The sequence below is a fragment of the Vigna unguiculata genome, chromosome 8, assembly GCF_004118075.2.
Source record: "Vigna unguiculata cultivar IT97K-499-35 chromosome 8, ASM411807v1, whole genome shotgun sequence".
In the NCBI taxonomy this organism is placed as follows: Eukaryota; Viridiplantae; Streptophyta; class Magnoliopsida; order Fabales; family Fabaceae; genus Vigna; species Vigna unguiculata.
In genome coordinates this window covers 6,214,535-6,227,265 of record NC_040286.1, presented here as the reverse complement: position 1 = coordinate 6,227,265, position 12,731 = coordinate 6,214,535, and the positions used below count along the sequence as shown (strand labels likewise).

Here is a 12,731-nt window from a genome sequence, read left to right as displayed (position 1 = left end):
ATGAGATAAATGAGTATGCATGTGTGAGGTAAATCATGAATTGTGAATAATGGGTTGGTACGAACTTAGCATGAAAATTGTATGAGATGATTCATGAAATTGAAATGATGAGTTTGGTTTGAATTCGACATGAGACATGAAAGGGTTGGTATCAATGTGGCATGGTAATGATATGAGACGGAGTTCCATATTCTGGGTTCGAGAATAAGGAGTTAGTATGGTTTGGTCGAGAATACGAAGGCGAGGAATTATGAGAAATTGTATGAGATGTATGTGTATATATTTGTGCGTATGCATGCTGAATCTGTTTGATTGATTAAGGAAGCTTGGTCCGTGTCAGTGCGTAATTTCTTGGGATCTCTAGGTGAGATTCCCAGGGTCATGCTTTAGTGGTCGGGACGTAATTTCATGGCCCCTGTTAGTGGGTGTCTATGGTGGTGCCCCATCTGTATAACTAGGTAAGGATTCAAGGTAAGGTTGCATCCTGACATTCTAAGGAGTCAGTTAGTCTCGCTTAGAGCGGACTGACTCCTGTGGTGAGAGTAGCAGGAGGCCCGAAATTCATTAAGGGCTAACCTTGTGGTGAGGGAAAATTGATTCATTGTAATACTTGTAACACATAGCTCGGGGGTGAGCAGAGGTATCCACCACAAGTGCAAGCATCCGCTGAATCCGACCAGGTTATATGTATCCGGATGAGTCGAGTTGAGTCGTAGTGTATTGTTTGGAAGGTCGTAACATGTTTGTGTGATGTATGTATAATGGACTGTGAATATATATCTGACTTTATTGATGAAATGATTTTGGCTCTAGCTTACCCTTTGTTTGTTTGATTGTCTTGTGTGTGGTACTTCTCTTTTGCAATGATCATCAATCTATTGATGTGAGCAGAAGCGAGAGGTTCTCGCGGTCAACAGGGGAACGGTGACTCCACTGCATAGTTCATCTGGGCTGGAGCTGATGTTTTACTTTTGTTAGGCTTTTCTTAGGGCCACAACCCATGTATTTTCGTTGACTTGTGATCTCTTTATGTTTCCTTTAACTTTATGACTGGTTTTCTGTGGCACCTTAGTGTCCCTCACGTTGTAAGGAGTGGGTTAAACTTCAGGACTGCGCTATGATATTATTTTTAGTGTGACGCTTCTTTAATTACGCTATTAATTGAATGGGGTGTTACATTTATGGTATCAGAGCGGTCATTCCTTAGGTTTGTAGACTTGGGTGTCCGCTTAGCTTTCTCTGTGTCTTCTGAGTGTTCTTAGTTAAATTCTTGCCTTTATCAAGCCTAACCAAGTGATTTTCTGTGTGCTAGTGATCCATGGCACCTCTTCGTAAGACTTCGCAATCGTCTCAAGATGACGTACCCGATATCGCCAAAGCAATAGAGGCGATGGTAGCTGCTATGACGCAGCAGAGCACATCGATGATGCAACAACACGAAACATCCATGCAGCGACAGGCAGCTTCGCTTGAGCAGCAACAGCTTGTGATGCAGCGGATGGAGGCTACGAGGGTGGCTACGGCGGATGCTCACCAACAACATATGGAAGCTCTCTGCCAGCTGGAGGAGAACAGGGCAGCTGCCTCTGTGTTTGGTCCTGAGGCACGGCCACCAGCTAGAGAGTGGAGTCTGGAAGACTTCCTGAAACATCATCCAGTGAAATTCAATGGGAAGACTAGCCCGGATGCAGCCGATTGGTGGCTGAAAGACCTGGAGAGAATTTTTGATGCAAAGATGTGCCCGCCAGATAACCGGTTGGTGTTTGTACTTTATATACTGACTGGAGAGGCTAAACATTGGTGGATTAGCATGAAGTTCATCATAGAGGAGTAAGGAGAGCCTGTGACTTGGGAGGCCTTCAGGGGGAGATTCCTCTCTGAGTACTTTCCAAATAGTGTCAGATATGCTAAGGAGGTGGAGTTCCTCCAGCTCACTCAAGGAGGAAAGTTTGTGACGGAATATGCTGAGAGGTTCAAACACTTCAGCCGCTTCTATACACTGCCGCTTGATGAGAAATGAAGATGTCAGAAATTTGAGGACGGCCTTAGGGGAGATATCCGCTTGATGGTAGCCCCTCTGTCCATCAAGGACTTTGTTGTACTGGTGGAGAAGGCCAGAGTGATGGAAAAAATGAAGAATGAGGTGGAGGGCCAGCGATCTCAGCAGCCTCAGAGGATTGGTGAGCCATCTGGGTCACGGTCCAAACATGACAAGCGAAGGAGACCATACGACAGACCTCACCATCAGCCTCAAGGGTCTAGGGGTCTTCCTCCCTAGTAGGGTCGAGTCTAGTGCTATATATGTGGAAGTCATCTGGGATCGGAGGACATGTGACTCGACTTGGAATTTAGAGGAGAATAAGAGGAAATCACACCCACATTTGTTTACCTAGTGAGTCTTTATTTTTGAGATCGAAAATTTTGTTGTTGGGGAGAATGTAAGACCCACTTTCATTCTGCCCTTTTTTCTTAGGGCTACCTTGACTATTGGGCCTTAGGGCTGGCCTAGAAAGGGAAAGCAGACCCCTAAGTCTGCCCTAACACCTCACTTCTTTCACTTTACAGAAAACAACATCCCTCTCCCTTCGAGCAGCCGCATCCTTCCACTAGAGTTTAGACCTCAGTTATCTCCAAGCTCGTTCAACCCCCTTCTTACTCCACGTAAGTTATCACTCAGCTCACACTTCTTCTCCATGAGCATATGTCCGTTTATACAGTAAGGTTTCCCCGTGAGCTTAGTTCCTAACTCTGTTCCACTGTCTTGTTCAGCTCGCAAGTCCCCTCCTTGAGCTGCTGTGCTCCGCTAGTTAGAGTCGAGGCACCTTCTAGCTACTTCCAGGTACAATGATGGTTGTTTTGATGATGTTTTCATGGTTTTCGTGCTTATATGTCACTGTGAGTGTATGGTATGATTTGCATTACTATTTGGGCATGGATATGTGTTGATGGCAGCGAGGAACAGTGGCGAAGTCTGATAAACTCGCCCAAGCGAGTTTGTCTCGCCTAGGCGAGGGCGAGGTTAACAGGGGCTCGCCTAAGCGTTTCTCCACGAATGGTCGCTCAGGCGACCCATTGCACTTTTGAGCAAGCAAACGTCTCGCTTAGGCGAGGAGGGTCTCGCCTAAGTGAGAACGCGCGCAAAATCCTTATGCCGGAAGTCGAGCTCTCGCCTAGGCGAAGGGAGCACGCTTGAGCGAGGGTCCTCCTCGCCTGGGCGAGACCCTTCGGTCTGAGCAAGGTGTTGGTCGAGGCAGGGCACAGTGTGATTGTTTTCTTGACTTGGTTGGTGAATGTATGGCTTGAATTTAAGTATTGAATTGAGAGTATGAGATAAATGAGTATGCATGTGTGAGGTAAATCATGAATTGTGAATAATGGGTTGGTACGAACTTAGCATGAAAATTGTATGAGATGATTCATGAAATTGAAATGATGAGTTTGGTTTGAGTTCGACATGAGACATGAAATGGTTGGTATCAATGTGGCATGGTAATGATATGAGACGGAGTTCCATATTCTGGGTTCGAGAATAAGGAGTTGGTATGGTTTGGTCGAGAATACGAAGGCGAGGAATTATGAGAAATTGTATGAGATGTATGTGTATATATTTGTGCGTATGCATGCTGAATCTGTTTGATTGATTAAGGAAGCTTGGTCCGTGTTAGTGCGTAATTTCTTGGGATCTCTAGGTGAGATTCCCAGGGTCATGCTTCAGTGGTCGGGACGTAATTCCATGGCCCCTGTTAGTGGGTGTCTATGGTGGTGCCTCATCTGTATAACTAGGTAAGGATTCAAGGTAAGGTTGCATCCTGACATTCTAAGGAGTCAGTTAGTCTCGCTTAGAGCGGACTGACTCCTGTGGTGAGAGTAGCAGGAGGCCCGAAATTCATTAAGGGCTAACCTTGTGGTGAGGGAAAATTGATTCATTGTAACACTTGTAACACATAGCTCGGGGGTGAGCAGAGGTATCCACCACAAGTGCAAGCATCCGCTGAATCCGACCAGGTTATATGTATCCGGATGAGTCGAGTCGAGTCGTAGTGTATTGTTTGAAAGGTCGTAACATGTTTGTGTGATGTATATATAATGGACTGTGAATATATATCTGACTTTATTGATGAAATGATTTTGGCTCTAGCTTACCCTTTGTTTGTTTGATTGTCTTGTGTGTGGTACTTCTCTTTTACGATGATCATCAATCTATTGATGTGAGCAAAAGCGAGAGGTTCTCGCGGTCAACAGGGGAACGGTGAGTCCACTGCATAGTCCATCTGGGCTGGAGTTGATGTTTTACTTTTGTTGGGCTTTTCTTAGGGTCATGGCCCATGTATTTTCGTTGACTTGTGATCTCTTTATGTTTCCTTTAACTTTATGACTGGTTTTCTGTGGCACCTTGGTGTGCCTTACGTTGTAAGGAGTGGGTTTAAACTCCAGGACTGCGCTACGATATTATTTTTAGTGTGACGCTTTTTTAATTACGCTATTAATTAAATGGGATGTTATATTGTATATAACTTAGCGTTGACTATCTTAAATAAATATGGAGAATGTTAACCTGTGCCAATTTATTTGCATTGGTTCCTTCATTTTTAAATTAAAAGTTGAAATAATTAAATACATTAATTAAAATAGTATAAATGCATATAACAAATTTTATAAAGACAAAAATAACCTTTTAAAGTTTTAGGTAAGAATGACTTTGAAATTTCTAAGGTCTCTACTAAAACATTTTATATATTTGTTTTTTTTTTATAATTTTTTTAGATGTTTAACACTAGTTTTTATATGGTTGTTCTATTAATTTAAACCTCCTTATGTTTAATTATATTTAATTTTTAACAACAATAAAACATAGTTATTTTATTATTTAATTATTTTTTAATTTTTATTGATGAACATTAAATAAAATATGAAACATATATGTACAATAATTATCAACATTTTTGTCTTTTAAATAAAATAAAATTACATTAACAGTGATTAGGTCATATTTAATTTAATTTTACACTTACATATGTATTTCTTATAAAATTCAATGCATATTAATTACTCAGATTCTTATGGCACTAGTTAACAAGACCTAATCAATATCAATACCAATTTAAATAAGTTTAATGTTGACTTGACCACATTATTTATTTTTATTATTTATTATAGAGAATGTATTTAATTATAAATGTTTTTAATATTTATTTGAGCTAAAAGTGTTCTTATTTATTTGAGCTAATGGGTAAGTCTAATTGTATTTATTTGAGCTAATATTAATTAATTTATTTTTAATATTTTATTTTAGTTAATCAATTACGTACTAATATTTTACATAGACTAATAAATATTTTGATTATTATGAAATTTAATTTATGTGCGTAATATTTTATATAATTATTTAACTTTGATTTCATTATTTTTTGGTACACTAATTTAAAACATGTAATAAGTATCATTTTTTTATAAATATTTAACATTAAATGTTTTTTTTTGTCTATTCGGTAATATCATAATTTTTTTCGTGATTTTTTTATAAAAAGGTAATTAATATTAAATTTATATATTGGGATGAGATAAACAATTTATAGCCATTGAATATAAAAGTAAAAATAGGTATGAACTCAATTCAGAGATGAAAATAGAATAATATTCAAGCTCCTCTCTGCACCGTCCTATCCCCCTTCCAAAAGTATGAGTTGTAAGTTATAAGTACTAATGAATAATTATTAAGTAGTTATATGTACATTGTCATTTGACTGCGTCAATGATGTATTTGCATATCAAGTGTTTATGTAAGACAAACCTGTTGGAATTTGTGGCTCTATAAACCTTACAACACGTATACTATTCTTTTCTCCAAAGTCTTCACATGTGGTGGAAATTTTAGCCCTTGAATAATTTGCAGATATTTTAAAGTAGAAAAAAAGGAAATTCAAATGCATTATGTAAACATTATATTCAGGTTTCTGTCGTTATTTAAATAAGTCCTGAACTATTTATTCAATTTGGCTCCCAAACTAATTCTCTAAAAATTATTTTAGACAGCATGTAAATAAAAGCTTCGAGTTAGAAGAATTTAGGATGATTTTAGAAACTCGAAGAAGTCCATTAAAAAAAATTAAATGATTAAATACCTAATAAGAATTGACGACGAGTATTTAAAAGTTTGTATTCATTAAAATGAGATGTGAAACCAGATAGACACCGCGTTTCTGAGTCAAAGTCTACGTTTTAAGTATGATAAGTCTTGAAACTATTTTGTAAAAGGGAAAGGGTAGTTGTTTGTTATGTATTGAGTATGTGTTGTTTTGGATATCAGTATCTAACTTGGATTTGTTTGCATTTCAATTGAATTAGAAACAGTTTGGTGACGATGTGGAGAGAGAGCGCATTTGTCCTGGTAGTGCTACTTCAAGTCCACCATATTTGTGCTACCAAGGACGACCAAGAACAACACCTTTGTCCCCCTTCTTCCTGTGGCAAAATCAGCAACATCACTTATCCATTTCGATTAAAAGGCGACCCAGAGAAGTGTGGGGACGAAAGGTATGAGGTTGGTTGTGAGAATAATGTTACGGTGTTGTATCTGCACTCTGCAAAATACCATGTTCAGGCAATCAACTACAACAAGTACACAGTGAGAGTGGTTGATCCTGCACTTCAACTCCATAAATGCTCCTCTCTTCCTCTCCGCTCCCTCTCTCGCTCCAATTTCTCTCATACTTACACTTACACTTACACTTACACTTACTCTTCGGATCCATACCAAGCCGGTCTAGGAGAATATGAAAATTGGGAATCTCTGATTTTCGAGCATATAGTGTTTCTGAGTTGTAACCATTCGGTGAGAGAGAATGGGAAGTATGTGAAAACAGAAGAATGCGTGAAGTGGGACTCAAAGGGCTATGCATATGCTGTTGGTGGTGACCTGAAAGCAGAGGACATTGAAGTTGGGTGTGACATAAAGCTTGTTGCTCCAACATCTTTCACCACTTTCAATAACAATTCCTACACTTCCATGCACCGGAGCTTGGCCTATGGATTTGAGATTTCTTGGGTACAACTCGCCTGTGATGATTATTGTCCATATATATTCTGCTATTTCGACTCTTCTAAACAGAAGCTTCATTGCAGCTCTGGTGAGTTAGATCTCAACTAAATTTCATAAAATTATTACATATCTTATTTTAAATGAAAAACTTATATAATTGACTAGTTTTATCACCTACCATTTTTAATTTATGCAAACTTAATTATATATAATTTTTTTATTTGCGAGTATAAAATCTTAGCCTTAATAACTTTCTATTTAAATGAATTCGTTCATCCAGAGTGACATAAGCCCGTTATTATACTCCTTACTCATGTAGCTTTAATCTTCTAAAAGAAAAACCAATTGATTTAAGTGAATATATAGGAGGTACACAATTCGTAACTTCTACCGATGTGAATTTCTCCTAATCATCCCTTGAAAAATTTAAAGTGTTTGATCCCTTTAACATGCCACATCACTTCACTTTCTACTAACAGTCTTTGTACGATTTTTCTAATTTTGTCTAGTTTTCTTGTTAAGCTATTTTTTTTTTATTATGCTGTAGCATAATTTTATTTATATTTTTAATTTCTTTAATTGATAATCGATTGTCTTCGATTAACATTTACATAATTATACATATTCAAATGATTAGGAAAATCATATTTCACCTATTAACCACTTTCTGAGAATTTTTCCAAACAAAGTTTGAATCATTTTATTAATAATTCAACCAACTTTTACAAAGAAATGTGATATTTTTTATCTTTTATATTTTACATGCATTTATAAGAACCTGTGCATTAAATTAACATTTATTATCTTTAAATAAATAAAAAGTTGTTAAACTTCTTTACCACTATAACCTTTTCATATGAAAACGGTCTTTTTATTAATAACTGTTGAGATAATCATAATTCTAAAGTTGATATTTTCTTTGATTCCAGGGTTACCAGGGTTATTGCGGACAATACTGCTAGAGCTAGCTGGTAAGATCTTATCATCTTAATTTCTCAATGCTTTAATTACAAGAGGAGTAGAGCTTTTAACAATGATTAAAATAGACAATTTAACAGTAGTTCTAAAATTATATTAATAGAAATGCTATTCAAATAATAAAACATTTGGCCACGGTTAATGATACAATTCTCTTTGTATTTTTCTAAAAGATTTCAACCACTTTGGACCAGTACCGTTTGTGATTAAACAGGTGTATTTTTTTAATTTTCTTTTATTTTTAAACTTTTCACATCTTTCCGTAATGATGGTTATTTTTGATGTTTTGTTGAAAGTAATATATCATCATATTTATATGATAACTTCTTGTTGTATGTATACTTTTTTTAATATTTGTTTTGATTTTGATAAGGGATAAAGAAATAATTGTTCTTATCGATATTTGTTTTAATTATGATGGAAAACTTTTATATTGCGCGAGTATGAATATAAATACGAGTAATATTTAATATTTTTAAATTAAATGAAAATTGATATCGTAATTATTTCTGTTTTAAATTAGTAAAATATTTCTAATTTATTAGATAAGCTAAAAAATATATTTTTATTATTTTCTTTCATCATCTTTTAGTATATATATATATATATATATATATATATATATATATATATATATATATATATATATATATATATATATATATATATATATATATATATATATATATATATATATATATATATATATATATATATATATATATATCCACATTTTTTATTTTTTATTTCTTTTAATTGTTTGACTCATCATTTCTTTAAAATATTTTTTTTCTTATTATAACCTTCGTATAATTATGTTCAAATGATATATGTTAATTAAATATTTTTTTATTTCTTACATTTAAATATTTTTACTCTTTTTTAATATTTTTATTTATTATATATTTTCTTTCACATGAAAATGTTTAATACTATTAATTTAGGTGTTCAATAGCATAAACATTTCATTTATTAGATAATATAAAAAATTTATCTTTGTATTATATTATTATTAATTTTTGTTACTCTTTTGTTTCACTAAAGCAATTTTTATTATTTATTAATTGTTTGACTAGGTTGTTATTTAAAAACTTTTCTTAGATCTGTACGATTTTTTTCATCTTATCATACCCTTAACTATACATTTATTTTCATTTGTGCAATTTTATTCAACGGTCTATCAAATTGTTTCCATTTGATAATTTTTTTAGTATTTTTATTTGTTGTTTACTTTTATCATGTAGAATATTGTTTTGATATTTTTTAATTCTTTTTATTTTCTAACTCATTATCATAGGTGTAATTTTATTACTATAATTGTATAAATAAATTTTATTTATTATAATATAATAATTTAATTGTCATGAATATTTTTTTATCACATTCATTTAAAATATTTTTTAATTTGAATATCTATTTTCCTTTTATATTTTGATAAAAATATTTTTAAATTTTATCAACTAGGTAACATTAATGTTTACAAATTTAATAAATATTTTGACTCTCATGAAATTTTATTTGGTATTTTAATTTGAAATGTTTACGATTATAATTTATTTTTAAATATTTGACATTGAAGAGACAAAAATATCCTCCTTTTAATATTGATAATTTGACAATATTATATTTTCTTTATTGTAATTTTTTATTATTTTATAAAAATTAATTAATTGATATCGAAACAATAAGAAAGTAGGTATGATTACGAATATATCTTTGTTACTCAGTGGGGATAGAAATGAGACAAAAATTCGATACTCATTGTGTTTGGGTATGAGGATGAATTTTTTTTCTCTCGTAATGAGTATGTAATAGAGAAACTCGTCCCCACCCTACCCCATTGGCATCCCTACTTAGGACACATCAATGTTACTCACAAAGTTATTTATAGATAATAGTGTCAAAAATGGAATTTATTGATAGTTTTTATGCTATAATTTTATTTTATGAATGCAAATTTTCTTTTAACAAATACCTTATTATATAATGATGGTTATATATTTGAACTTTACATTATTAATGTGATTACTGAATTAAAAAATTATTACAGGTATCAGTATTTATACTTCTCTCGCATGGGCTTACAAAATTTTGTTCGGATTGCCATTCTTAATTGTGATTTTTATATGTAAATGGAGGAAAAGACATTCATCAACATATGCAAATATTGAAAACTACCTTGAACAAAATCATTTGGCACCTATTAGATATTCATACAAGGAAATTAAGAAGATGACCGGAGGTTTTAAAGAGAAGTTAGGTGAAGGAGGATTTGGCTTTGTCTTTAAGGCAAAGTTGCGGAGCGGACCTTTTGTGGCAATAAAAATGTTAGGTAAATCTAAAGGAAATGGACAAGATTTTATAAACGAAGTTGCAACCATTGGAAGGATACATCATCAAAATGTGGTACAATTAATTGGATTTTGTGCTAGTGGCTCAAAGCGTGCTCTTGTTTATGAATTCATGTCCAATGGATCTCTTGATAAACTTATATTTTCAAGGGCTGGAAGTATAGATTTAAGCTATAAGAAAATATATAATATATCAATTGGAGTGGCTCGTGGGATTTCTTATCTCCATCATGGGTGTGAGATGCAGATTTTGCATTTCGATATCAAACCCCATAACATCTTACTCGATGAAAACTTTATCCCAAAGGTTTCTGACTTTGGATTAGCAAAGCTATATCCAATAGATAATAGCATTGTCACAATGACGACAACAAGAGGAACTATTGGATATATGGCTCCAGAATTGTTCTACAATAATGTTGGAGGAATATCTCATAAAGTTGATGTTTATAGCTTCGGAATGTTGTTGATGGAGATGGCAAGCAAAAGGAAGAATCTAAATCCCCATGTAGAACACTCAAGTCAACTTTACTTTCCGCTTTGGATCTATAATCATATTAGAGAAGAGGAAGATATAGATATAAAAGAGTTGACTAAAGCGGAAAAGATAATAGCAAAAAAACTTATCATAGTTGCTCTTTGGTGTATACAATTGAAGCCAAACGATCGTCCTTCAATGAACAAAGTAGTGGAAATGCTTGAGGGAGGCATTGAGGACTTGGAAATTCCTCCAAAACCTACTTTATTTCCTGATGAAATGAGTTTAGAGGATCAAACAACTAGCTCTATCTAAATGATTTTGAATGAATTCATCTAACAGTGATTGAAATTAAGGTAGTTGGAGGTTGTAGGATTGCAAGGAGAAGAAGGTTGCATGAAGAAATGGAGAGAATTCACATTGCATTGGTGGAAAGAGAAAAAGAGGAACAAGGTGAATTAAAATGAAATTTTATATTTGTTGTTCATTTAAGCAATATCTATTGTTGCATTTTTATTGTACCTGTTATTTAAATAATAAATGTAAATGTATTTCAATGTAAAATTAACACGTTAAAAAATTTAACATAATTGAGTTAAAAGGAATTTATCTATTTATTTTTAAGATTTTGGGGACCAAAATGTATCAAACTTTCAGACAGAAAAGAATTCCAATTTTGCCTCAAAGTTCAGGGACTACAAACATATCTAACTCATCATCCTATTTTATACCTTGAAGAGGATTATAGTATCTCTTTAATTTTTCTGAATATTTGAAATAGGAATTTATTCTCTTACATGTATCCATATTACTCAAAAGGTTAGTTGAAGATACCACCTAGCATAAAAAAAGAATGTATGTTAGTTGTTTCTACCAAGCTCAATAACCCCACGTCGTTAAATACCCCTTCCTCTTTCCACTTGTCGAGGAGCCTTTTAAAGACAAAATTGTAACAGAGCATAGCTCCAAAGTGGACAATATCTCAGATGTAGGGTGATTGACGACGATTCTATCATCAAAAAGAACACAGGGAATACAAGTTACCAACGTGATCGTTGGTTGCAAGCATGTAAGAGGAGTTTCCTCATTCTCTACATTGGAGTCAATAACATTGAGTATCGTTGGCACAATAATCAAAATCGATTGGTTAGTAGGTTGAGGAGTTTATGAGGGTTTTTCACTTGTGGTTGAAGTGTCAATTTCTATCAAAATATAATTTTCATCTCCCAAACCTAAGCATAACATATTCAACCAATTACACACCTAAGTAAAGCATATTCAACCAAAGCAAACTTTTACAACTAAAAACGAAATTGGGTATGATGCAAGAATGGACTGAAAATGCGCAAAAGCAACAACCCAAAACGCGATACAAAAAGAAGAAAACACAAGAAAATATTGTATAAAGAGGGAGGTTCAATGGTGGACAACAACCGTGGCACAATGAAAGTCCATTGGTGGCGTAACTACGACAAAACTTGTGCGAAAGCGGAAATGGTAGCGCATCTCGTCGAAGGAAGAAGGAAGTTGAAGAAGAGAACAAACGTGCAGATGAAGAATAGTTAAATATGAATCTGATTTAAGGATTTTTAACCTAGATTTTGCCTTGGTTATTTACTTACTTGTGGTATAAACCCTTTTCTACCTCGGTTATTTACTTACTCGAGGCATAAAACCTCTTTCTGCCTCAATTCTAAGACAAACCGAAACATATACACCATTATGCCTCAGTTTCAAGATAAACTGAATCCATTTAACGAATAAAGTAATTAAAAAAATGCCAGTTTTCTAAATTAAAGCAATTTATCAACTTTAGGTACGAAGAAACCGAAGTAGAAAACCTTTTATACCTCAGTTTTAGGGGAACCGAAGCCCAAAACTATGC

General features: G+C 33.8%; 1 protein-coding gene across 1 annotated transcript; it reads left to right on the top strand.

Annotated features, from left to right (window-relative positions):
* Positions 1-5,987: 5,987 nt before the first annotated feature.
* On the top strand, positions 5,988-11,410 carry LOC114194077 (rust resistance kinase Lr10-like). Its single transcript, XM_028084121.1, has 3 exons — positions 5,988-7,127; positions 7,969-8,010; positions 10,068-11,410. The coding sequence occupies exons 1-3, from the start codon at positions 6,362-6,364 to the stop codon at positions 11,159-11,161; spliced, it is 1,902 nt and encodes a 633-aa protein (XP_027939922.1). The 5' UTR covers positions 5,988-6,361; the 3' UTR covers positions 11,162-11,410.
* The last annotated feature ends 1,321 nt before the right edge of the window (positions 11,411-12,731 follow it).

Coding starts and splice junctions, on each gene's coding strand:
- LOC114194077 (XM_028084121.1), top strand. CDS start 6,362: ATGTGGAGAGAGAGCGCATTTGTCCTGGTAGTGCTACTTCAAGTCCAC. Junction 7,128..7,968: donor GAAGCTTCATTGCAGCTCTG/GTGAGTTAGATC, acceptor CTTTGATTCCAG/GGTTACCAGGGTTATTGCGG. Junction 8,011..10,067: donor AATACTGCTAGAGCTAGCTG/GTAAGATCTTAT, acceptor AAATTATTACAG/GTATCAGTATTTATACTTCT.